The sequence below is a fragment of the Grammomys surdaster genome, unplaced genomic scaffold, assembly GCF_004785775.1.
Source record: "Grammomys surdaster isolate TR1022 unplaced genomic scaffold, NIH_TR_1.0 273, whole genome shotgun sequence".
Lineage (NCBI taxonomy): Eukaryota > Metazoa > Chordata > Mammalia > Rodentia > Muridae > Grammomys > Grammomys surdaster.
Window position 1 is genome coordinate 4,039,424 of NW_021604714.1, and position 22,398 is coordinate 4,061,821.

Below are 22,398 nucleotides of genomic sequence, written 5' to 3' on the forward strand. Positions count from 1 at the left end.
AAGAAGAAGAAGAAGAAGAAGAAGAAGAAGAAGAAGAAGAAGAAGAAGAAGAAGAAGAAGAAGAAGTGGTGTTTACTTTGGTTTTAGAGTCGGTGATGGGAGGAGAGCAGAGGCATGAGGTCACCAATGGCTGGGGCTCACATTCTGATCAACAAGCAGGAGGCACAGAAAAACACACTGGCTGTGGTAGGAGCCTTTTGAACCTCAAAGCCTAGTCCTAGTGACCTACTTTCTCCAACAAGGCCATACCTTCCAATCCTTTCCAACAGTTCTACAACCAGGGACCAAGTATTTAACAATATGAGACTATGGGGGCTGTGATGGTTTGTATATACTCGGCCCAGGGAGTGGCACTATTAGAAGGTAGGGCCCTGTTGGAGTAGGTGTGTCACTGTGGGTGTGGGCTTTAAGACCCTGCCTAGAAGTGAGTATTCTGCTAGCAGCCTTCAGATGAAGATGTAGAACTCTCAGCTCCTCCTGCACCATGTCTGCCTGGATGCTGCCATGTTCCTGCCTTGATGATAATGGACTGAACCTTTGAACCTGTAAACCAGCCCCAATTAAATATTGTTCTTATAAGAGTTGCCTTGGTCACGGTGTCTGTTCACAGCAGTAAACCTTAACTAAGACAGGGCCATCCTCATTCAAACCTCTACACAAACCCTCGCCACTCTGCCCTGGCTTTCCCAAAGGTACTTTGTCTATTTTTTTGGATCCTAGGTTGAGATCAGCATTGAGATCAGAGATACCAATATCCAGCAGAAAACTGCTTTGAAGGTCTCTAAGTTCTGGGAAGCCAGGCATATAACACATTGAATACACTGCCAAAGATTTTGTTCTTGGCAGCCGTTGCATCACGTGAGCCCCATGAAGAAGGAGCCTGGCTAGCTGTGGCTGATTTTAAACTTGTGATGCTCCCATGTCTGCCTCTACATTCTAGTCCTGGGCTTATAGGTCTGTGCCATAATGCCAGCACTGTTTTGGAGTGGGACATAGGTACTTTTTATTTATTTAAAACTTACATTTACCTCTGTGTGCCTGTGTGTACCTGTCACAGCTCTCCTGTGGCACTTAGACAATAACTTGTGTCAGTTCTCTCCTGTCATGTAGGGCCTGGGAATCATACTCATGTCATTAGGCTTGGTGTCAAACATTTTATCCCACTAAGCCATCTTGCCAGACCCTGCCATTAAAAATTATATTTAGGGGCTAGAGAACTGGCTCAGCAGTCTGGAGCACTTGCTCTTGCAGAGCAGCCAGGTTTGATTCCCACCACCCACATGACACCACAAATGTCTGCTAAGTCCAGTCCCAGGGGATCTGGCCCTCCTCAGACCTTAGCAGGTAGCAGGCATACATATGGTGCACAACCACACCTGTATGCAAATCACTCGTACACACAAGATAAGAACATTTAACAAATTACATTTGATTGCTTGCTTGTTTATTGTATGCATGTTTGTGGGCACAGGCATGCCAAGCATGTGTGGAGGTCAGAGGCTAGCCTGTGGAAGTAATTCTCTGCTTCCAACATGTGGATCTTGAGGACTGAACTGAGAGTTTCAGTCTTGAGGACCAGTGCCTTTACATGTATGCTGCTACATGTATCTTGCTACACCAGGGGGATAGTTTGTTTTTGTTTTTTAGTTAAATTTTTTTTTTAACCCTTGTAAGAAAATAATTACATTTCAAACACAGCTAGCCTCAAACTCAGAGATCTGCCTGCCTCTGCTTCCCAAGTACTGGGATTAAAGGTGATGTCTCAGGGTGGCCTTCAACTTAGTATATAGCTGAAGGTGACTGAATGCCTTAGACCCCTGCCTCTGGTTTCCTAGTGCCAGGTCTCAGGCGTGGCCACCACACCCTCTTTCCTTTTTAAAAAATAATTACTTCTTTAGTTTTTATGTGTGTTTTCCCTGCATGTATGTATGTGCACCCTGTGCAGACCTGGTGCCCACAGGCAGAAGGGGTAGCCAATCCTGTGGAACTAGAATTATAGGTGGCTGTGAGCTGTGCTATCCCAGGTCCTCTGCCAGAGCAACTCCTGCCCCGAGCCCTTCTGCTCATGCTCAGTCTCACTAAGGGCCTGTGGCAGCCTTACACTTGTGCTGTAGCACAGGCCAGCTCTAAGCTTGAGATCCTTCTGCTCAGCCTCTCTTGTAGGTAGAATCACAGGCCTGTGTCACCAGACTGTTAGAGCACTGAAAGGGTTAAATGAGACTGTAACAATCTTGGCAGTGTCTACAGTCAGAGTTCTTAGCCTCCTGCTTGTTACAAAGTGAACATTCAGTTTTTTTTTCTTTTCTTATTCTTTTTTTTTTTTCCTGAGACTGGGATCTCTCTGGGTAGCCCTGACTGGCCTGGAACTTAACTACTTAGCTCAGAATGGCCTCTAACTCCTGGCAGTTGGTTTGTCTCAGCCTGTGACTGAGTCCTGGGATTACAGGTGTGAACCGCCAGTGTCTTCCTTATTTCTCTCTGTGTCTCTCTCTGTCTGTCTCTGTCTCTGTCTCTGTCTCTCTCTCTCTCTCTCTGTCTGTCTCTCTTTCTCTATCCACTTACCCACCCACCCACCCATTCACGCAGGATCTTACTTTGTAGACTTGGATAACCTGAAACCTGAAACAACTTGCCTTGACTAAGTGCTGAGATCAAAAGTGTGCACTACTGTGACCAGCCATCCACCTAAGTTTCTGAAGCAGTCTTTCACTGAAGCTTGCTGATTGGCTGGCTAGAGTAGCTGACCAGTAAGCTCCAGAGATCGGTCTTGCCTGTCTCCATGTGCCAGAGCTGGGGTTTGTGGGCAGATGCCACCATGCCCAGATTTTACATGGATACCAGGGATCCGAACTGAAGCCCAAACTCCGGTCCTCACGTGTGTGCGAGAGGTAGTGGTAGTAGGGTTTTGAAACAGGCTCCCATGTAGTCTAGGCTGGCTTCTAACTTGGTATGTAGCTGAGGCAGATCTGCTTCTGCCTCCCAAGTACTGGGGTTATCGGAGTGTACCCATGCCTGGTTCTATCTAGTAGGAAAGCCTTATTTTTTTGTGTGCTTAAATAATTTTCCCTTCATTTTTATTTTTGTGTATGGGTGTTTTGCTTGTATGTATGTCTGTACACCATGTGCAGGTAGTGCCAATGGATGCCAGAAGAGAGCATTGGATCCCCTGGTAATGGAGTTACAGATCATTATGGGCAGCTGTGTAGGTGCAGGGACTTGAACTCAGGTCCTCTGGAAGAACAACCAGTGTTCTTAACTGTGAATCACCTCTCCAGTTCCTAAAATTCTTTCTCCTTTCTCTTCTTTTTTCTTTTTTCTTGAGCCAGGGTCTCTATGTGGCCTTGGCTCTTTTGAACTTGAAGTGTAGAGCAGGCGGGGCTCAAACCCACACACCCCTGCCTCCTGAGTGCCAGGACTAAAGGCATACACCATCACAACTGGCTTCCTAAAATTTCAAATAAAATTTATTTGAGTGTGTGTGCATATGTGTGTGTGCATGTGCATAGGTCAGAGGGTAACTTGTAGGAATTGTTTTACTCTTTCCATAATGTGGGTCTCAGGAGGAAACTCAGGTCATGAGGATGGACAGCAAGTACCTTAAGCCATGGCAGCCGTGTCTCTAGCTCCTGTTTCTTTCTGTAGTTTGTTTTTCTGAACCTGGTTCTCTCTGTAGACTTATAGGTCTGGGTGTCCTGCAACTTACTATGTAGAGTAGGCTAGCCCCTAACTCACAGATAATCTGCTTGCCTCTGCCTCTTTTTTTTTTTTTTTTTTTTTTCGTGATAGAGTTTCTCTGTGTAGCCCTGGCTGTCCTAGAACTCACTCTATAGACCAGGCTAGCCTCGAACTCAGAAATCCGCCTGCCAGTGTCTCCCAAGTGCTGGGATTAAAGGCGTGCGCCACCACTGCCTGACTTGCCTCTACCTCTTAAGTGCTGGGATTAAAGCATGGTCTGGTACTTGTTCCATTTTTTTGAGACCTGATCTCACTCTGTGGCTCAGGCAGGCCTGGAACTGTGCAGCTGCAGCAATGGGAACTCAGAGTTCTCTTGTCTCAACCTCCCGAAGGCTGGAGTGTGCTACCATGTCCTTTATTCAGTCATTTTAGAGCCATCCTTGGTAGGCTTACAGCTCAGGCATCTGTGGCGATTTCCTGTAGGCATGCCTCTGCTTCCAGGCACACCTGCTGACCTGTGCAAGAGTAGGCTCCAAACGCATACTTACTACATTGTAAATGAATGATTTTGTGGGCAAAAGTTGTTTTGATGCTTTATTGAAGAGCAATTTTTAGAAGAGAGTTTCAAATGGAACTTCCCAGTTGGGTAAATTGCCCTCTGTTCATCCGGCATTGGGTATTACATTGCTGGATATGCTTAGAACTTGTCTCTAAGTTACAGGGGATGAAGCCATAGATCTGCAGAACCTATTACTAAGCACGTCTCCCCATGGAGACCAAACTGAACTGTAGTAGTTTTCTGGCTGGACCCGTGATGATTTCCCTTCAGGAAGAGAAGGTATCCAGTTTCTTTCTGACTTTTCCATTTTCTTTTAGGTATTGCTGGATGCTGCGCCAAAACCACAGTTGCCCCCTTGGATCGAGTAAAGGTTTTATTACAAGCTCACAACCACCATTACAAACACTTAGGTGAGTTCTACATGCTGTCTTAGTCAGGGCTTCTATTGCTGGGATAAAACACCAGGACCAGAAGCACGCTGGGGAGGAAAGGGTCTATTTCACTTGCTCCTCTGTATCACGGTTTATCACTGAAGGCAGTCAGAACAGGGCAGAATCCTAGGAGTTGACGCAGAAGTGTGCGTCAGGATAGCGGCCATGGCGGATTGCTGCTTGCTGGCTTGCTCTTCACAGCTTGCTCAGTCTGCCTTTTTTTTTTTTTTTTTTTTTTTACTTTTTCTCTTTGGTTTTCTTTCTTTCTTTTTAAAGATTTATTTATTTTATTTATATGAGTATATTGTAGTTGTCCTCAGACACATCAGAAGAGGGCATTGGATCCCATTACAGATGGTTGTGAGCCACCATGTGGTTGCTGGGAATTGAACTCAGGACCTCTGGAAGAGCAGTCAGTGTTCTTAACCACTGAGCCACTCTTTTTGGTTTTCCTTTTTCCCCCCCCCCCCCCCCCCGGGGGGGGGGGTTTCAAGACAGGGTCTTTTTGGTTTTATAAGACAGAGTTTCTCTGTGTAGCCCTGGCAGTCCTCTGTAGACCAGGCTGGCTTGGATCTCAGAGATCTTCCCTCCTCTGCTTCCTGAGTCCCGGGATTAAAGATATGCTAATACGGCCCATTCTTAGAGTATTTTCTTATAGTACCCAGGACCAATTTCTTGTAGAACTCAGAGGTGGTCCCACCCACAGTGGGCTGGGCCCCCTTCTACATCAATCACTATTTAAGAAAATGCCCTACAAGCCTCCCTGCCCACAGCTCTATGGTATGAAGGCATTTTCTCAGTTGAGGCCCTCCCCTCTCAGATGACTCTAGCTTGTGTCAAGTGGACAAAAACTTAGATTGGAATTTTGCCATTTTGCCAAAAAGCCAAAGATGAAAAGGAATGGAACATTATCTACCTGCTTTTTTATAGAAAGAGGGATAGAGTTAATATTTGTGTTTAGAACAAGCCTTGTAAAGGATTTATCTCCCTCCTTTTCTTTTTCTTTGTTTTTCTTTGTTTTTTTCTTTTGGTTTTTCAAGACAGGGTTTCTCTGTGGAGGCCTGGCTGTCCTGGAACTCACTCTGTAGACCAGGCTGGCCTCGAACTCTCAAACTCAGAAATCCGCCTGTCTCTGCCTCCCAAGTGCTGGGATTAAAGGTGTGCACCACCACTGCCCGGCTTTGTTTGTTTTTTGAAGACAGGGTTTTCTACATAGCCCTGGCTTATCTGGAACTCCTCTGTAGACCAGGCTGGCCTTGAGCTCACACAGATCTTGCCTCTGCTTCTGAGTGTTGGGTTTAAAGGCATGCACTGCCATTGCCCACCTTATTGATTGATTGATTGATTGATTGATTGATTGAGACAGGGTCTTTCTACACAGCCTTTGCTCTGTCTTGAAACTCATTATGGGGCTAGAGAGATGGCTCAGAGGTTAAGAGCACTGACTGTACTTCAAGAGGTCCTGAGTTCAGTTCCCAGCAACCACATGCTGGCTCACAACCATCTGTAATGCATTTGATGCCCTCTTCTGGTGTGTCTGAAGACAGTGACAGTGTACTCATACACATTAAATAAATTATATTTAAAAAAAAAAGAAGCTGGGCAGTGGTGGCGCACGCCTTTAATCCCAGTACTTGGGAGGCAGAGGCAGGCGGATTTCTGAGTTTGAGAGTTCGAGGCTAGCCTGGTCTACAGAGTGAGTTCCAGGACAGCCAGGGCTACTCAGAGAAACCCTGTCTCGAAAAACCAAAAAAAAAAAAAAAAAAAAAAGAAGAAGAAGAAGAAGAAAGAAAGAAACTCAGATCAGGCTGCCCTTGAGCTCACAGAGCTCCACCTGCCTCTGCCCCTCAAGTAATTGAAGGTAAGCGCCACCATGTCCATATCAGTGGTGAGCTTTATGTTTTATATGAGTAAAGCTTATTTATTTGATTGAGATAAATGATGATAAAAGTTCACTTATTATGTAGAAATTACCACTTTCGAGCTGGGGCTGGAGAGATGGCTCAAAGGTTGGAAGCCTCTTATTTTTGTAGGGGACCTGGGTTCAGTTCCCAGCACCCACACAGTGGCTCACAACCATCCATGCTCCAGTTCCATGGGATCCAATACGCTCTTCTGAGCTCTTTGGGCATCTGGCACTCATGTAATGTGTACATACATCTAGACAAAACAGTTGTATATATGAAATAAGATAAATAAATGACCATTTGTGGTAGGTAGTTCATGATGGTGCACACTAATAATCCCATTGCTTGAGGGGTAGAGGCAGGATGATCAAGACTTCAAGGTCATTCTTTGCTGCCTAAGGTGTTGGAGGCGAGCCTCAGTCATAGGAGACCCTTTCTAAAAACACCAAAACACTCTTGAAATGATATAATTTCTTAAATAAAATTTCATTATGAATGATGGTTTATTAATCTCTGGGTTTTTTTTATGAAAAATTGAATTTCAATACATTTATTGGAGGAGGGAACATTAAGACACTGTTCCCTAGGTTGGACCTCAAACTTCTATGGAGCCCAGGCTGATCTTGAACATGTGATCTTCCTCCCTTAGCCTCCCCCTGCTGAGATTACACTTAGGAAAAAGAACAAAACAGGAGTCTAGCCTGGGCGCATGTCTTTAGTCCAGTATTCAGGAGGCAGAAGCAGGCAGATCTCTGTGAGTCACAGGTTGTAGGCCATCTGGAGCTACATGGTGAGACCCTGTCACCACACACACACACACACACATACACACACACGCACCCAAAAAAGAAAAAGGAGAAGCAAGGGCCAGCAAGATGGCTTTGTGGGTAAAGTGCTTACCACATAAGCCTACTGGCTTGAGTTTGATCAGCAGAACCCATAGAAATATGGAAGGAAGGAGAACCTACTCCTCAAAGTTGTCGTTTGACCTGCATACATGCAGTGACATGAACACACCAGTGTGCACATGTTCTTAAACACATACACAACAAAAAATGCATACGTGGGCCGGAGAGATGGCTCAGCAGTTAAGAGCACTGACTGCTCTTCCAGAGGTCCTGAGTTCAATTCCCAGCAACCACATGGTGGCTCACAACCATCTGTAATGGGATCTGATGCCCTCTTCTGGTGTGTCTGAAGACAGCTACAGTGTACTCATATAAATAAATAAAACTTGAAAAAAAAAAAGCATGCAAACTGAAAGAAGAACAAAACAAAAGCAGTTAAGACAGATTACACGTGTGAGCCACATGCCTGGCTCAGAGTTAGTTTCCATTACTGTAACAGTATTCTTCTTGTAAACTCTTTCCATGAGCAGGGGTACTGTCTACACTGCGCGCTGTTCCCCAGAAGGAAGGCTACCTTGGACTGTATAAAGGAAACGGCGCGATGATGATCCGGATCTTCCCCTACGGTGCCATCCAGTTCATGGCCTTTGAGCACTATAAAACGGTAGCTGGATTTTTCTTTCCTTCATGTCTTTGAATGTTATGTTTAATACCAAACATTTGTTTTTATTTGTGTGTTGTGTTTGTGTGTGTGTACATGGAGGTCAAGAACAAGTTGTAGAAGGCCTTTCATCCTGTGGGATGTGTGTATTGGACGTAGGGTCTCAGGCTCTGTGGTGGCATCTTTTCTGCTGAATCACCGTGTAGTCCCTTGCATCTTTTGTGGTTTTGAAGCAGTATCTTTATGTTAAGCACAGGCTAGGTTTGAACTAACGATCCTCATGCCTCAGGCTCCCAAGTACAGCGGTGTTGAGTGCGTTTTTTTTCCTCCTAAGGCCCAAACAACTAGAATGACTGTAGACTCAAAGTGTCTTTACAAACACCTTGGTCATAAGGTTAGGTTCCATGATTAGATCATAACTGTTATCCCATTTATTCTAATCTGAGTTCTACCACATGGCTGGTTACCTCTGCTCAGCTGCCATGTTTTTGACCTCCATGTTCCCAGGCAAATCCCAACTTGGCTTTATCCCAGAATCCTTTCTGCCAATAGGATGTCCCACCTTTCATTCCACCCTTTCCTATAGGCCATAGGATTTTTATTGACAAGTGATGCAACCATACAATACACAACAGATTCTCTCTACCCTGGGGTTATATGGGTCAATAGCATGCTCTCCATTGGATTTTTTCCCCAGTGCGGGGGAATTGAACCTACAATTCTGTGTACACTCGTGGTTTTACCTTCAAAGTTAAGTTTGGATGCTGTGTGTTAGACATCCACATGCAGCTTAGAACAGACAACACCAGACTAAATGGTTCCAAGAGGGAGGTTATTCAGGGCAAAGGTAGGGGGAGAGAAATAGAAGAAGATGGCAGAGGAAGAGAGGTCAGGGAGTTCTGCCTGTGTTATATGGACGGTGACGTAGCCTCTCCCAGGTAAAGGTGAGGTGGCCAGGTGGATTCTGGGAGTGTATGGCGGTTGCCTTGGCAACGATGTTGGGGTTGCCTAGATGTGATGTCACTGGGTTCGAGCCTGATACCAACACTGTGAACTCAGTGCAAGCTTTTATGCTTCTGTGGCAAGCATTTTCCCAACTGAGCAACTTCTCATTTCCTGTTAGTTTGTTTTGAGATGGATGGATCTGGAATTTATTTTTAACTGAGGCTGCCTTTGGACTCAATCTTGCCTCCTCTCCCTCTCAAATGCTGGAATAGGCGTACACCACCACGCCCAGCTCAAAAGTGTCTTCCAGAAAGATAGACACAAGGTCAGTGAGGTGGCTAGAGGGTAAAGGTGGCTTCCGACAAGCCTAAGGACCTATGTTCAGTTCTTGGGATCCACATGGCAGAGAGCTGACTCCTTCACGCTGTTGCCTGACTTCTGAATGTGCACACCCACTCACACACACACACACAAATTTATAATATTTTAATACGGTTTTTTTATTTGGGGGGGGGTTTCTTTCTTTTTTTTGTTTTGGTTTTTCGAGACAGGGTTTCTCTGTGTAGCCCTGGCTGTGGCTGTCCTGGAACTCACTCTGTAGACCAGGTTGGCCTCGAACTCAGAAATCTGCCTGCCTCTGCCTCCCAAGTGCTGGAATTAAAGGCGTGTGCCACCACTGCCTGGCATTTTTTTGGGTTTTTCGAGACAGGGTATCTCTGTGTAGCCCTGGCTGTCCTGGAACTCATTCTGTAGACCAGGCTGCCCTCGAACTCAGAAATCCGCTTGCCTCTGCCTCCCAAGTGCTGGGATTAAAGGAGTGCGCCACCACCACCCAGCTTTTTAATATGTTTTTTAAAATTAAAATATTTGCAGAGTGAGTTCCAGGACAGCCAGGGCTACACAGAGAAACCTGGTCTCGAAAAACCAAAAGAAAAGAAAACAAAAAATTTTGCATGTGTATATGGGTGCTTGTGGAGGCCAGAAGAGAGTGCTGGGTTCCCTGGAGCTGGAGTTAGCTGATGAGGGTGCTCAAAACAGAATCTACGTCCCCTGGAAGGGCAGCATGCACGCTTTACCCATTGAGCTGTCTCTCCAGCCTATTTAATAGGCTTGTTCTCCTGTTCTCTGAGAATACCAGTGTGGCTTTTCCTTTATATCTATATATTTATATTCACTTATTATGTTTGTATGTTTTCTTTTCTTTCTTTTTTTTTTTTTTGGTTTTGGTTTTGGTTTTTCGAGACAAGAGTTTCTCTGTGTAGCCCTGGCTGTCCTGGAACTCACTCTGTAGACCAGGCTGGCCTCGAACTCAGAAATCAGCCTGCCTCTGCCTCCCAAGTGCTGGGATTAAAGGCGTGCGCCACCACCGCCCGGCGTTTGTATGTTTTCAATTGGCATAAAGTATAAATGTATATCTTATTTGATAAATGTAAATTATATAAATATATAATGCACACTCATGTGTATACAGATGTTGCTGTTCTGAGGATAAGGCCCAGAGCCTTGAGCATCCTTGACAGATATTTTACCCGTGAACTCTCTCCCTGGTTTGGGCTCTGATTAAAGAAGTGACATCCCGTTATAAAGTTTACTGGTGTTTGCAGCACTGCTTCAGCAGCTTTCCTGTCAGACTCCTTAGGTCTCTCTTCTCTTTCTAAGGCTACTTCTTTCCTTTCTTCTTTTCTTCTTTCTTTTTGTTGTTTTTTGGGTTTTTTTTTTTTTTTTTTTTTTTTTGGTGTTTTGAGATAGGTTTTCTCTGTAGCACTGGCTGTCCTGAAACTTGCTGTATAGACTAGGCTAGCCTCGAACTAACAGAGATCCACCTGCCTCTGCTGTATTAAAGGTAAAGTCAGGCCACCACACCAAGCCTGACTTTACTTAAAAAAAGATTTATATTTTGGGCTGGAGATGGCTTAGTGGTTAAGAGGATTGGCTGCTCTTCTTAAGAACCCAGGCTCGATTCTCAGCATCCATATGGTGTCTCAAAACCAAGCATCTGTAATTCCAGTTTCAAGGACCTGATGCCCCCTTCTGACCTCCACTGGTGCTGTACATATGTGGCAAACTTTCATATATGTAGTAAAACACCATATAAATAAACTAAAAACTAATTTTTATTTAAAGACAAGTTTCTTTGTTTAGCCTTGGCTGTCCTTGAACTTGCTCTGTAGACCACTTTAGCCTTGAACTCACAGAGATCCTCCTGCCTCTGCCTTCCATGTGCTGGATGTTTTGCTTTCATATATATCTGTGTGTATGTACTGTGCATGTCTGGTGCCTATGCTAGCCAGAATAGGGCACTGTATCCCCTAGAACTGCTGTTAGGGACAGTCATGAGCTGCTGTGTGGGCTGGGAACTGAACCCAAGTCTGCAGGAGCAGCAAATTCTCTTAACCTCTGAGCCATCTTTCCGCCCCCTCTAACTTTATTTTAACACATAAAATAGCATCTCATTTAATTCAGTGTTTTTGGTTTCTAGTTCATTACTACAAAGCTGGGAGTTTCTGGTCATGTGCACAGATTAATGGCTGGATCCATGGCAGGTAAGATGAGTAGGTACATTTTATATCTGATAAATAAGATTTCATTATATCAAAGTGCTTAATTTGGGGGTTAAAGAGATGGCTAAACAGTTGAGAGTACTTCCTATTTTTTTAATATTTTTTTATTGATACACAGTATTACTATATAGTTCTGGTGGTTTGTGTTTAAATATCTATTTTTATTTACATGCAAATGTGTATGCCTGTGTGTGTGTGTGTGTGTAAGAGAGAGAGAGAGAAAGAGAGAGAGAGAGAGAAAGAGAGAGAGAGAGAGAGAGAGAGAGAGAGAGAGAGAGAGAGAGAGAGTATACGTGAGTGTATACACATACATGTCCATGGAAGCCAGAAGAGGGTGTTGGACACTTTGGAGCTGGAGTTATTAGCTATGTAGGGTGCCCAACATGGGTGCTGGCAAGCAAGCTGCGGTCTTTTGCAAGAGCAATGTGTACTTTAACCACTGAGCCATCTTTCCAGCCCCATTTCTGCTCATGCAGAAGCCTTGAATCTGGTTCCTAGCTCCCACATCGTGTGGTTCACAGTGTCTTGGTATCCCAGCTCGAGGAGAAACTGATCCCTCTGATCTCCACAGGCACCTGTCTTCTCGTGCACGTACTCAACGCACAGATAGACGGACACACAGAATTAAAATAAGAGAAAAAGATCTTTGTGTAAGAAAGAAATCCTTTTTTTTTTTTTTTTTTTGAGACAGGGTTTCTGTGTAGCCCTGGTTGTCCTAGAACTCACTCTGTAGACCAGAAATCTGCCTGCCTCTGCCTCCCAAGTGCTGGGATTAAAGGCGTGTGCCACCACCGCCTGGCTAAGAAGTCCTTATTGGGTAGTGTTAGGCAGTTTAGCGCTGTGGCTGGTGTTGTCCGTGTTCGCTTGATTACAGTTAGTACGTTGTTCCCATTCAAGGGTGAGTTAACGTCCTAGTTCATCTATACCTAGTCATCTAGTGCCTTGTCTGTGTTTAGCTTTAACCACCTTCAAATGTGACTGGAAATTGTATATTTGTTCAAGTAAACACTGGAAGAGACACGAGGGATGGGGATGCTGGTTACTAGGAGGTGAGGGGTTTGCCTCTCAAAGAAGAGGATCAAAAACTAAATACTGGGCAAGTGAGATGGCTCCGCAGAGGTGCTTGCAGCTAACACTGGCAACCTGAGTTCAATACTGGGCATCCACAAGGTACAAGGAGAGAGTCTACTCCTGTGACGTGTCCTCTGACCTCCACAGCAATGGACCGTGGAAGAACACTACACATAAGTGAATAATTCCACTCGTAGGGCTGTGCGCTCCATGCTGGTAGGATATGCAGAAGAGGTGGAGACAGGAGGATTATGAGTTCAAGGCCAGCTTGGACTGTGCAGTTTTTAAAGCTGGGAGTGGTATGTGTATCTTTAATCCCAGCACTTGTGAGGCAGAGGTAGGTGAGCCCAGTCTGGTCTGCATAGTGAGTTCCAGGACAGCCAGGGATATGTACAGAGACCATATCTTAAAAAACCGAAGTGTTTAAAAATAAGTAAGTTTGGTAAAATTAGAAAACTACCAAACCAAGGAAACAGTGCTAATAAATTACTGTACAGGCAGTGATGTGCACACACCAGCCCTCAGCTAAGCAAGGACTGATAGGTGCTTCCATTTCCAGCACTTGGGAAACCAAGGCTAGAGAACTGTTAATAGTTTCAAATTTTCTTGGGTCCATATAGAGAGTTCTAGACCAGTGTGAGCTAGCTGTATAGCAAGACCCTGTCTAAAACAACAAACAAAGAACTCTCAGAAAATATTTTTTTGGCCGGGTAGTGGTAGTGCACGCCTTTAATCCCAGCACTTGGGAGGCAGAGGCAGGCGAATTTCTGAGTTTGAGGCCAGCCTGGTCTACAGAGTGAGTTCCAGGACAGCCAGGGCTACACAGAGAAACCCTGTCTCGAAAAACCAAACCAAAACAAAAAACATCTATTTATTTATTTATTTATTTATTTATTTATTTTTGGTTTTTCGAGACAGGGTTTCTGGTGTGCACCACCACTGCCTGGCTAAGAAAACATTTTTAAGAGATAAAACTTTTTCTTTCAATACTGGGGGCTGAAGTCAGGCCTGGTCTATGCTAAGCAAATGCTCTACTACTGAGCCACACTCCTGGGCTGACGGACCGTTTTGAGATAGAATCTCATTATGTATCCCTGACTGACCTGGAACTCTAGACCAGGCTGGCCTCTGCCTCCCCAGTACTGAGATTAAGACCTTACAACTGGCCCTTGTTTTGTTTCCATACAGCATCTTGAGTATTGTAGGTGTCCTTGAACTTTCTATGTACTTGAGGATGGTTTCCATCCCCTGGCCCTCTGCTTCTGCTCCCCATGGCTGATTCATAAGCATGCCCTCCCCCCCACACACACACCTAATTTATATACACTGAGAGTTGAGTCTGGGCCTTCAGGAATGCTTGACAAGCACTCTGCCAAGTGAGCTGCATCCCCAGCATGTTTTCTATTGTATATTTGTTTTTTGAAACAGGGTCTCATGGAGCATAGGCTGGTCTCAAACTAGCTATGCAGAAAAAGCGGCCTTGAAACTCCGGCTTTCTGCTTCCCCGCAATGCTGGAGTTACAGGTGTTAAATTTAGGAATAGAGAAGTGGGTCAGTGGTTAACAGCACCAGTTGCTCTTGCAGAGGACCCAGGTTCTATTCCCAGCACCCACATGATGGTTCACAAGCATTTATAACTCTAGCTTCAAGGGACCTCCTCCCTCTTCTGACCTTCACAGACGTGAGGCATGTATGTGGTAGACATACAACCAAATAAAACATTTATACACATGAAATAAAATAAATATAAAAAACAGTAAACTTAATTGGACTGTTTGTGGAGGTTGAAATCCTATATTCATGGAAAACTGAGGATGCCGTGTGGTGTCCCACCTCTTCAGTCCTAGCACTTGTAGGCTGAGGCAGGAGGATCTCTGTTTCAGGACAACCGGAGCTATATAATAGACTTTGTCTCATGAATGTTCGACAAGCACTCTACCAAGAGTCAGCCAACCAAATAACCAAACAATCACAAAACCCACTGAAGGCGAGTTTACTACTGAGTTTCTAATCGCAAGATTCTGTGAATGCAGTGGTGCCTCCCTGCAGTGCCAGCACTCTGGAGGCCGACACATGAGGGCCACTGAAGTTTGGCCAGCCTGGACTACAGAGCAAATTCTACACCAACCAGAGCTATATAGTAAGATACTATCAAAAAAGCAAAAAAATAGCCAGGCGCACACCTTTAATCCTAACGCTGGAGAGGCAGAGACAGGCAGATCTCTGAGTTCATAGTCAGCCTGGTCTACAGAGGGAGTTCCAGAACAGCCAGGGCTACACAGAGAAACCCTGTCTCGGAAAACAAAGCAGAAGCAAAAGCAAATAATAAGCACCAAGTAAAAGGATATGCCCTTTTCCTACCCTAAAAGCTTTCAATTACATTTGTGTGCATGTGTGTGTGTGTGTGCAGGAATTGGTTTGTTTCTTTCTCCTGAAGATTGATCTCGGGTTTGTTAGGCTTATTGGCAAGTGCCTTTATCTCTTAAGCTATCTCACTGGTCATTTAAATTTTTTTATTATTTAATATTTGTTTGCATGTGTGTGTGTGTTCATGGGTTTGTGTGCTCATGAACACATGTGAAGGTCAGGCAGGTTTTGGCAGTTCTCTCCTGCCATGCCTTCTGAGGATCACACTCAGGACATCCCCGATACCCTCCCCCCACCCCACCCCTCACCCTCCCCACTTGTTGGTTTCTGTTTTATTTTGGGTGACCCAGAACTCCTTATGTAGACTCCATCTGCTTCTGCTTCCTGAGTGCCGGGGATTAAAGCCACCATGGAATGGCCTCACGTTCACTGTGTATCTGAAAATGGGGATGACCTCGAGTTCCTGTCCCCTGCCTCCACTCTTAAGTGCTAGCATGTAACACGGGACTTTTTTGTAAAGATTTATTTATTTGTTTTATATATATGAGTACACTGTAGCTCTCTTCAGACACACACCAGAAGAGGACATAGGATCCCCTTACAGATGATTCTGAGCCACTATGTGGTTGGTTGCTGGGACTTGAACTCAGAACTTTTCGAAGAACAGTTGGTGCTCTTAACTACTGAGCCATCTCTCTAGCCCCTTGTTTTTGTTTTTTTGAGACAAGGTTTCTCTTTAGCTCAGGTGGTTTAGAACTTACTATGTAGCTCGTGCTGGTCTGGAACTTGTAGTAACTCTTCTGTCTCGGCCTCTGGAGTGCTGGGTTGTGTGTGGAAGCCACAACACACAGCTGGCTATTTATATTTATTCTATTTAGTTAATTACAAAGTAATCTAAATTCTAAAATGAAAGTAGTGGTGCATTTTGAACCTTATTCTATTAAACTGGGTATAAAGTAGAATAAATTCCTCTCTTTGGAACCTCAGGAATCTCTTTCTCTCTGGCACACCATAAGATCCTGACATCAGTGTGGGACTCCATCCCAGTGTTGTGGGAATTGTAAGGACAGGCCACATTCAGAGTCTCCTGTCTGCCTTGGTATCGCTGATGCTAAGATCTTCATTTTGGACCTGGGGTGGAAGCGGGCAGTGTGGATGAATTTTTTTCTTTGCGGCCACCGGTGTGAGATGAACAAGAGCAGCTTTTCCAGCCCTGGAGGCCGTCCACATTTGTACCAAGGACATGGCACAGAGTTTTGTGAAGGTGACATTTATGTTCAAGTGTGGTTCTACTCTTCCTGTATCATCTGCTTCCACACGATATTGCCCTGGGCTGGGCCAGCAGGCTCCCAACACTTATTCATGGTCCCTTGGGGAAGCCCCAGGACACAGGAGTCAGGTTCACTTTGGCCAGGTCATCATGTTCATTTGCACCAAGCTGCAGAATAAGGAACATCATGTGATTTGTCTGAAGCGCTTCATAGAGCCAAGTTCAAGTTCCCTGGCCGCCAGAAGATCCACAGGTCCAAGAAGTTGGGCTTCACCAGATTTCATGTTGATGAATTTGAAGGCATAGTAACTGAGAATCGGCTCACCCCCAATGGCTGTAGGGTCAAATAAATCCCAGTCTCAGGGTGCTGGACAGGTGGCAGCCCTGTACTGGTGAGGGCTTCTTACTGTGTCACCTCCCACACCACCTACTGGTTGTGTTGTTGTTTCAAGACAGGGTTTCTCTGTGTAGCCCTGCCTATCCTGGAACTCTCTCTGTAGATCAGGTTGGCCTCCAACTCAGAAATCTTCCTGCCTCTGCCTCAGTGTTGGGATTAAAGGTACACACCACCACTACCAGCTGACCTACAGTCAGTTTTACTGCTAATCTCACAGCCAATAAAACCAAACCATGATGTGTTTGAGCTGCATCATTTGGTGCTAACAGCAGGATTTCACAATGAGAGGAACTTAGGATGATTTTTAAAAACTGACCCTTTCCAGGAGTGGTACCTTCAAGCTTAGCACTCACGGGCAGAGACTCATGGGTGGATCTCTGAGTTCTAGGCCAGCCAAGGCTGCATAGTGAAGTCCTGTCTCAAAAACGAATGGAGCAAAAAAACCCTAGCCCTCTTTAGGTATTGCTATTGGATGGTTTGAGTCTCTAGTCCTTAACTTCACCTTTGCTCTGAGTACGTTTCACCATTTTTATAATACTAAGGAGTGTCATTCTTGAACTGTGTGTGTGTACACATCTGTGGCTCTGTTCCTTCAGGCATGACAGCAGTTATTTGCACTTACCCCCTGGATGTGGTCAGGGTGCGCCTGGCCTTCCAGGTGAAAGGAGAGCACACCTATTCAGGGATCATCCATGCCTTCAAGACAATCTATGCCAAGGTATTCCATCCGACCTTCCAAACGTCCGGCATGCTGCAAACCTGTGTCTGGAGACTATGGAAGGCTAGCTATCTCTTCCTCTGCTTGAATTAATGATACTAGGTTAGGGGTGCAGATCAGTGATGGAGAACTCACCTACCTTGCACAAGTTCTGAATTGATTCCCGGCACCACAGTAAAGAGGAGAGGGAGGAGGCAGGAAGGAAGGGAAGAGGGTGGGAGGGGAGAGGAGGGAGAGAGTTATTAATGGTAGCAGCAGCAGTAGCCCTGAGAAGCCATGTTTCTATTCAGATGAGTCCTAGGGTCACTTCTGTATCATCACGCTTTTATTGGATGACGTTTATCAGAACGAGTATGGCATAATCCTGTTTTCTTCATTCAAAGGAAGGCGGTTTCCTTGGATTCTACAGAGGTCTGATGCCTACTATATTAGGAATGGCTCCATATGCAGGTATGGTTCACACTGGGCCAGGCTGTGCTACACATCTCACATCCAGCACTCAGAGGCAGAGGCAGGCAGGGCTCTGTGAGTTGGAGACTATGTCTCAGATGCCCTCCCCTCTGCATCAAACTATGATTTAAATTTTACTCATTTTAAACCTTGGAAGACTGTTTAATTCTACTCCTATATGATTTGAAATACTTTTCACTTCTGCGTAGTATATATTAGTGTGTGAAAACTAATGCTATCATTTTAGATTAGGAAATGCATAATTGTTTCCTTCGATTATTTTGTTATCATGTAATGAAGGTCTCTTTCTCAGTTCATGTCATGGTGAGTTTGTATCCTGTTTTTCAGGTGTTTCCTTTTTTACCTTTGGTACCCTGAAGAGTGTTGGGCTTTCCTATGCTCCCACCCTGCTTGGCCGACCTTCGTCCGACAACCCCAATGTCTTAGTTCTGAAAACTCACATAAACCTCCTTTGTGGTGGTGTTGCTGGAGCAATAGCACAGACAATATCGTAAGTGTCTCTGCTTCCGTCCCTCAGTCTCTGGCTCTAGTCGTGTCTGACACTGTGATCATGTTGTTCTCTTCTGATAGATCACTGAACAGCAGAGTCCCTTATGAAATGTCAGTTCATCTTGATAAATATTAATTTAATCCCTTTTCAGACACACCTTCATCATAAGCATATTGTACGTAACTACATGTTAATACCCGATTGCATTCATCTAGATCCTCCCACTTTCCTATAGATTCCTTTGAGAAAACAGTCATGTAAATACGAGCATTCATTTGTTTGTTTTTTTGTTTTGTTTTGTTTTATTTGTATTGTTTTTTGAGACAAGATTTCTCTGTAGACCTGGATATCTTGGAGCTCGATTTGTAGACCAGGCTGACCTTGAAGTCACAAAGATCTGCCTTCCTGTGTCTCCCATGTGCTGGGATTAAAGGTGTGAGCCATCACTGCCTGGCTCCATCCATTTGTTCTGGTCAATTTGGCCCCAAGTAGTTACTGACACTTGAGCCACTTAATGTGTGTGTGTGTGGTCTGTGGGGTGTGTGTGTATATGATATGTGATGTGTGTGTGGATTGTTATATGTTTTCGTGTATGTGTGTAATATGCGGTGTGGTATGTGATTATGTATGTGTGTAATATGTGATGTGTTCTGTGTATATGGGGTATGTATGTATGGGTACAATATGTGGTGTGTGTGTATGGTGTGTGTATGCTGTGTGTATGTGTGTGTGTGTGTATGTGTATGGTTTGTGGTGTGTGTGGTTTGTGGTGTGTGTGTGCCCTTTTGCACTAAATTCTTGAAAACGTACTTTGTTCCATACAGTATTTGAAGCATTGTAAGGTTTACTGAAGGAAAAATAGATGACTCAGAAAACCCCCTTTCTTTATATTTTATTTTTAATTATGCATATATGTGTGTTTGTGCATAAAAGTACAGTTCTCTCAGAGGCTAGAAGAGGGTTTCAGATCCCCTGGAGCTGGCATCACAGATGTGTGCTGGCTGGTTTTGTGTGTTAACTTGACACAAGTTAGAGTCATCAGAGAGGAAGAAGCCTCAGTTGAGAAAATTCCTCTGTCAGACCCAGCTGTAGGGCATTTTCTCAATTATTGATCAACGGGGAGGGCCCAGCCCATGGTGGGTGGTGCCATACCTGGAGTGGTGGTCCTGGGTTCTACAAGAAAGCAGGCTGAGCAAGGCAGTAAGCAGCACCCCTGCATGGCCTCTGCATCAGCTCCTGCCTCCAGGTTCCTGTCTTATTTGAGTTCCTGTCCTGACTTCCTTCATATGAGCCAAATAAAGTATAAGTCAAATAAAGTCTTCCTCCCCAACTTGCTTTATGGTCATGGTGTCACAGCAATAGAAACCCTGGCTAAGATAAGGTGGTTGTGAGCCACCTGATATGGGTGCTGGGAACTAAACTCAGGTTCTCTGGAACAGAAGCAAGCACCCTAGCCCAAGCTGGTTTTACTGAAGCAGTTCAGTGTTTAACGGGTTGAAGTTGCCACCATGTACAGGGGACGTTATAATAAATCCATTGCTATATCAAAAGTGGGAAGGTGGTTCTAAGACACTGCTCCAGACCAGGAGAGATCAAGTAGAGAGACATGAAGGGCTAAAAACTAAGCAGCAGGACTTCAGGGAAAGCAAGTCAGAAAGCCTCTGAGGTGATGGAGGACGTGTCCTGAGCACCAGGGAGGCAGCAGGAGTGCTGTCACCAAGCTCCTGAATCCTGGACGGGCCAAGCAAAGCCAGAGTCAGCCCTGGGAAAGTAGATTGTATCTTCAGATGGCAGGTAACGCTGCTGTGGAGGGTCGAGGAGAGCTGTCCGCTTTGCTGGGCAGAGCTGCCTGTGGACTCCTGTGGACTCCTGGCCATCTCCGGATGTGCTAGTCCTCTTCTTGGCCCTGTCACCCCCTTTTCCTCAAGCCGACTCACAGCTTAACCTGTCTTCTTTTTCTTTCTCATCTCCTCCTGCCAAACAACAACAACAAAAAACAAAAACGGGGTCTCCTGTGGTCAAAACTTGTCTCTAACTTGTTATATAGGTGAAGATGGCTTTGAACTTTGGATTGTCCTGCCTCCACTTCCCCAGTCCCAGACTGCTCAGTAGATTTAAGATGTTTTCAGTAGTTGTCTGATAGGAGATGAGAGGTTTTTTTTTTTTTTTTTTTTTTTAAGCATAGAATAGAGTTTATTCAGGGCATGAGGAGGGGAGCCAGGAGGGTAGTACAGGCAGAGAGAGAGATAGAGAGATAGAGAATGAGAAGTCGAGAGATTGTTTTTACGTCTTTAATTCTTGTGTTTCTTCAGCTACCCATTTGATGTGACCCGTCGGAGAATGCAGTTAGGGGCGGTCCTACCGGAGTCTGAGAAGTGCCTGTGAGTGTCCTGACGGCTAACTGTTCGTGATCTTTAGAGACCCAGTGGTCTTTACATTTCTATTTTTAACACAGGGTCTCATGTAGCCCGATTGGCTTCCAACTCTGTATGTAGCATGAATGGCCTTGAACTTGTGACCTTCCTTTCTCAAATTCTAAGTGCTAGGGATAAGGTGTGACCCTCTTACCTGGCTTCTTGGTTGGTTGGTGACAGGATCTCACTATGTAGTCTGGCCTTGAACATGCACCATCATCCTTCAGGGCCACACAAGACCTTGTCTCAGAGAAACTCAGCCTGACCCAATCCAGGGCAAGAAATGAAAGAGAAAGCAAAGAGGGTAGGGTCCTGCCTACTGCTTCCCCAGCTGCCTCCCGCCAGGCCCCACCTGGGAGAGGGCCCATCATCCCATCATTCCCAGAGATGCCTCTTATCACTGGGTAACCCCCAGGCTCGGTAATGACAGCTTAAAGAGTGGATGTTCCTACAGCCTGTGCTTCCATCAGTGTGACTGTGGGCTAGTGCTCTCTGTTCACAGCATACATGTGTACAGACCGAGCACGTGGTCCTGAGCAGCCTGGAAATATGTAGAACGCTTTCCCCTTGCAGTGGTTTGCTTTTGTCACTGTGATATGTTGGCTGTGTGTCACCTTTGTCTTCCAAAAGGTATTCCAGATGGAAGTTTACACAGACTCGTCTACTGCATTCAGGCCACTTGGTTTTTAAAAGACTTACCTGTTTTGTTATTTTTTGCGTGTTTTGCTTGCATGTGTATCTGTGTACCATGGCCATTTCTGGTGCCTGCTGAGGTCAGAAGAGGGTGTTAGATCCCTTGAGACTGGAGTTACAGATGGTTGTAGAGCACCATGTGGGTGTTGGGAATGGAACCTGAGTTCAGAAGTTCTCTTAAGTTCTGAGCCAACTCTCCAGGCCAGTTTTCAAACGTTTGACTTACTTTAGCAAAAGTTAGCCTTGAACCCCTGGTTTTCCTGTCTCCATCTCCCAAGTGCTAAATTTACAGGCACCACCAGGACTTGTTTGTATGAATGTATTTATATATGCAAATATTTATTGTTTTATTTGAGACAAAGTCTCTGTTGCTCAAGTTGGCTTGAAACACGCCTGTTTTAGTTTCTGAAGTGCTAGGCTTACGGGCTTGAGCAAGCACAGAGGGTAAGCCTCCTTTCAGATAGATTGTTCTGGTGGTGTAGTCCTCCTTCCCCAGCGGATGCTTATAGCTCAAAGCTAGCCCAGGCGTGATTCTATCTGAAGAAACTAAACAAACAGTAAAGAAAGCTGTTCTGAGCTCTGAATTGTCTTGTCAGCTTCTGGGTGGCTTGCCACCTTGAGAATGCTACATCACTTTTTACTGTCTTTCAGTACCATGCGGGATACCATGAAGTACGTCTATGGCCACCACGGGATTCGGAGAGGATTGTACCGTGGCTTATCTCTGAACTACATCCGCTGTATTCCCTCTCAGGCTGTGGCCTTCACAACGTATGAACTTATGAAGCAATTTTTTCACCTTAACTAAAAGAAAAAAAATCATGTAGTTATTTTCCTCAGTAAATTCTCAGAAGGATGTGTGTATGTGTGTGCGCGCGAGTGTGTGCGTGTGTGTGTGCGTGTGCCTGTGTGTGTGTGCG

At 45.0% G+C, this 22,398-nt stretch overlaps 1 protein-coding gene across 1 annotated transcript in view; it reads left to right on the forward strand.

Annotated features, from left to right (window-relative positions):
• The window catches only part of Slc25a16 (solute carrier family 25 member 16), a 24,000-nt gene extending 1,700 nt beyond the window's left edge, over positions 1-22,300 (forward strand). Inside the window, exons 2-9 of the mRNA XM_028776871.1 lie at positions 4,552-4,644; positions 7,951-8,084; positions 11,506-11,569; positions 17,289-17,410; positions 17,794-17,860; positions 18,209-18,371; positions 20,684-20,752; positions 22,130-22,300. Of these exons, the coding sequence (XP_028632704.1) occupies positions 4,552-4,644; positions 7,951-8,084; positions 11,506-11,569; positions 17,289-17,410; positions 17,794-17,860; positions 18,209-18,371; positions 20,684-20,752; positions 22,130-22,286 (869 nt within the window). The 3' untranslated portion in view covers positions 22,287-22,300. The remainder of the gene's footprint in view (positions 1-4,551; positions 4,645-7,950; positions 8,085-11,505; positions 11,570-17,288; positions 17,411-17,793; positions 17,861-18,208; positions 18,372-20,683; positions 20,753-22,129) is intronic.
• The last annotated feature ends 98 nt before the right edge of the window (positions 22,301-22,398 follow it).